The sequence below is a fragment of the Aplysia californica genome, unplaced genomic scaffold, assembly GCF_000002075.1.
Source record: "Aplysia californica isolate F4 #8 unplaced genomic scaffold, AplCal3.0 scaffold00337, whole genome shotgun sequence".
Lineage (NCBI taxonomy): Eukaryota > Metazoa > Mollusca > Gastropoda > Aplysiida > Aplysiidae > Aplysia > Aplysia californica.
In genome coordinates, this window is record NW_004797607.1 from 397,101 (window position 1) to 399,969 (window position 2,869).

Genomic DNA, 2,869 nt, shown 5'->3' on the forward strand with positions numbered 1-2,869 from the left:
CACACACATACACACACACACACACACACACACACACACACACAGCACTCTCACACACACACACATACATACACTCACTCACTCACTCACACTCACATACACACACACACATACACACACACACACACACACACACACACACACACACACACACACACACACACACACACACACACAAGAGCTCCGAACAAAAATCAAACAATCAAACAAACACAAAAACAGAGTTAAGTAACACCCCAACTGTTACCGGAAGAGGGCAGGTTGCTCACAACGGTAGAACACGAGCTGGTATTCCTTCCCGAGCCCTTGCTGCTGACACTGGTGTTCCGGTAGGAACTACTTTCACTACTTCTATCCCATCGGACTTCCGGTTTCCGGGAGTTTGCAGCAGGCGATATACAAAACTCCGGAGGAAGGAATACGGAGTCCGTGTTGTCTTCGTTGTTTTCCTTGCCAAGGAGAGCTTGATTAACTTCTTGGTCGTCTGTTTCGTTTTCGTTTTCTTTCTGGAGGAGTCTCAGACGTTCCTTCTCCAGCTTATTTTTAGCTTCCAGAGCCTCTTGCTGCTGTTGTCTGTTTGCTAAATCAGTCATCTTACTCAGCACTTTTTCCCTCCGGTCTGATTTCCTCAGCGTAGCCATTTCCTGGAAGAGCAAAATAACACATTGGACTTAGTAGAAAAATTACCCCCCCCCCCCCCACCCTTAAAAAAAACTTCTTAAAAAAACAAAAATAAAAACCCCAAACATGCACAACCCCCCCCCCCCTACTATCACTAACAACAACAACAACATAAAAGACCAAAGCAAGTAGGCCTGCAGTTATAATTGTTTGTCCATTACCCTGTATGGGCAGAAATACTCCCATAACATTTCAGTATAACAAAGGTCCGATGACAAGGGCTTTGCCCTGGATAGACATAATACACATGTAAATAGTTGAATTAGAGATTTTAACAAAATGCAGCCAACAAAAACGCTGTGGAAAAGGCACACTTTTAAATAAGAAGGATTGTGCTCTACTTTCAACCCATTTTTTCAATTTCTACTTATCAGAAATGATGTGCATTTTTTTTTGCAAGTTGCATGTAGTAGATTCCAAATATAAATAACTAGCTGGGGCCCCCGTTCGATGAACGGATTGAGACAGAAGCGTTTTGATTGTTCCAAGTAGCAAGAAAAAGAATTTGACAAAGGAGTCCAGAAAAAGCGATGATGGGCATCAAACGAAAGGATCACAGTCGAATTTAGCACCAAGTAAAAAAAGAAAACATGAGGCTAGATCTATACGGGTAGTACACTTAAAATAGTGCTCAGTATTGCACGACAATGCGCGACAGTGTCGAACGGAAGTACGACTTGAAATAAACAAACCTGGCGGATTTTCTAAAATTCCAGAAACAGAAGCGTCGGCCTACAAAAGCGATCGGCGAAATAAAGAAATGTAGCTTTTTGCAGCAAAACTGTCTCAAAATTGAAAAAACGAAGGGCGCCATGATCTTGAAAATATTTATAAGTTATAAAAACAAAAAACATCGTAAAAAACCCATCTCGGTTAGTCTCGGAGGTCCGCACCTATAAAATATAGGCGCTCTTCGCTCGCAAAAGTATATCCTTTTATATTCGGATTAAAAGGATAGAAGGGTGTGTGGATATACTACTCACACACTACCCTCTCTTGTAACACTCCCCAGTAGCGGATTCGTCCGTGAATTAGTGACAGGGAGGGATCCCCCATTTTACAACTTGTGAAATGGTTTGCATCTTTTTTGTCTTATAAAAAAAAAAAATTAATATTAGCTTCTTTCTTTCTTTCTTTCTTTCTTTCTTCTTCTTCTTCTTCTTCTTCTTCTTCTTCTTCTTCTTCTTCTTCTTCTTCGCCTGTTTTTCCTTGCCCCTTTCGATTAAAGGGATGATCGGTGCTTTAATATCAACTAAAAGTCATTGGCCTACTATATTACACTCTACTGGAATGGGGAAATAAATCTTGAGAGATGCAAAAAATTAGAAGGTCTAGATCTATACTCTCAAAAAAAAAAACGCCTCGCGAAATATCACTTTCGGATTTTCTAAAATTACAGAGACAGAAGCGTCGGCCTACAAAAGCGATCGGCGAAATAAATTTTTTTAGCTTTTTGCAGCAAAACTATCTCAAAACTGAAAAAACCAAGGGCGCCATGCTTTGGAGAATATTTTAAAGATTTTTTTTTGCGAAAACCGCATATCGATCGATGCAGCCATTAAAAAGCCTTTTGAATAGCAAAATTCGGCCACCACAAATAGATAATAGATATAGTGCGGTCAAAAATCCGTGGTGCATCCAAAGATAGTACTTGACAAGGTAGTCCACTCCTCTCTTTGAGCCAATTAAAAAAAGGGTCCTCAAAATCCGGTGGCGCCCTCTTCGAAAAAGCGCACCCTTTGCGAACGGAGTTGCACTACTTGAGTGAAAAAGAATCAAAGTGAAAATACCAAGTTTTTGAATGAATTAGAATTCAAATTTCGGAAGAACGCTTATTTAAAATGTTTACCTGTCCCCGTCGTTTTATGCAAGAAAAATTATGAAATTATGCAAACTGAGCCCAAAAATGTGAAATTATGCGATTCAGTTAATTTTAACAAAGAATGATACAGAACAATCATTAGAAATTATGCAACAAAAGAAAAATCAAATTTCATTAAATTATGCGGGGTGCATAAAACCACGGGGACAGGGTTACGCTGACAAAAAAGATGTCTTCTGGTGGAAGAGGCGACTGTTTTCTTCGTTTAATTTGACTTTAGAATGAAAGTCGAGAGGTCATTAAAAAAACAACAAGCTAAAACTCCACACTGAACAAACCCGAACATTTGATGAACAGCAGTCGATT

The 2,869-nt window shown here is 39.6% G+C and overlaps 1 protein-coding gene across 1 annotated transcript in view; it reads right to left on the reverse strand.

Annotated features, from left to right (window-relative positions):
* LOC101863595 overlaps window positions 1-2,869 on the reverse strand; it is a 51,991-nt gene that overhangs the window by 3,394 nt on the left and 45,728 nt on the right. The window contains exon 3 of the mRNA XM_005102742.3: window positions 248-644. Coding sequence (XP_005102799.1) covers window positions 248-644 — 397 coding nt within the window. The remainder of the gene's footprint in view (window positions 1-247; window positions 645-2,869) is intronic.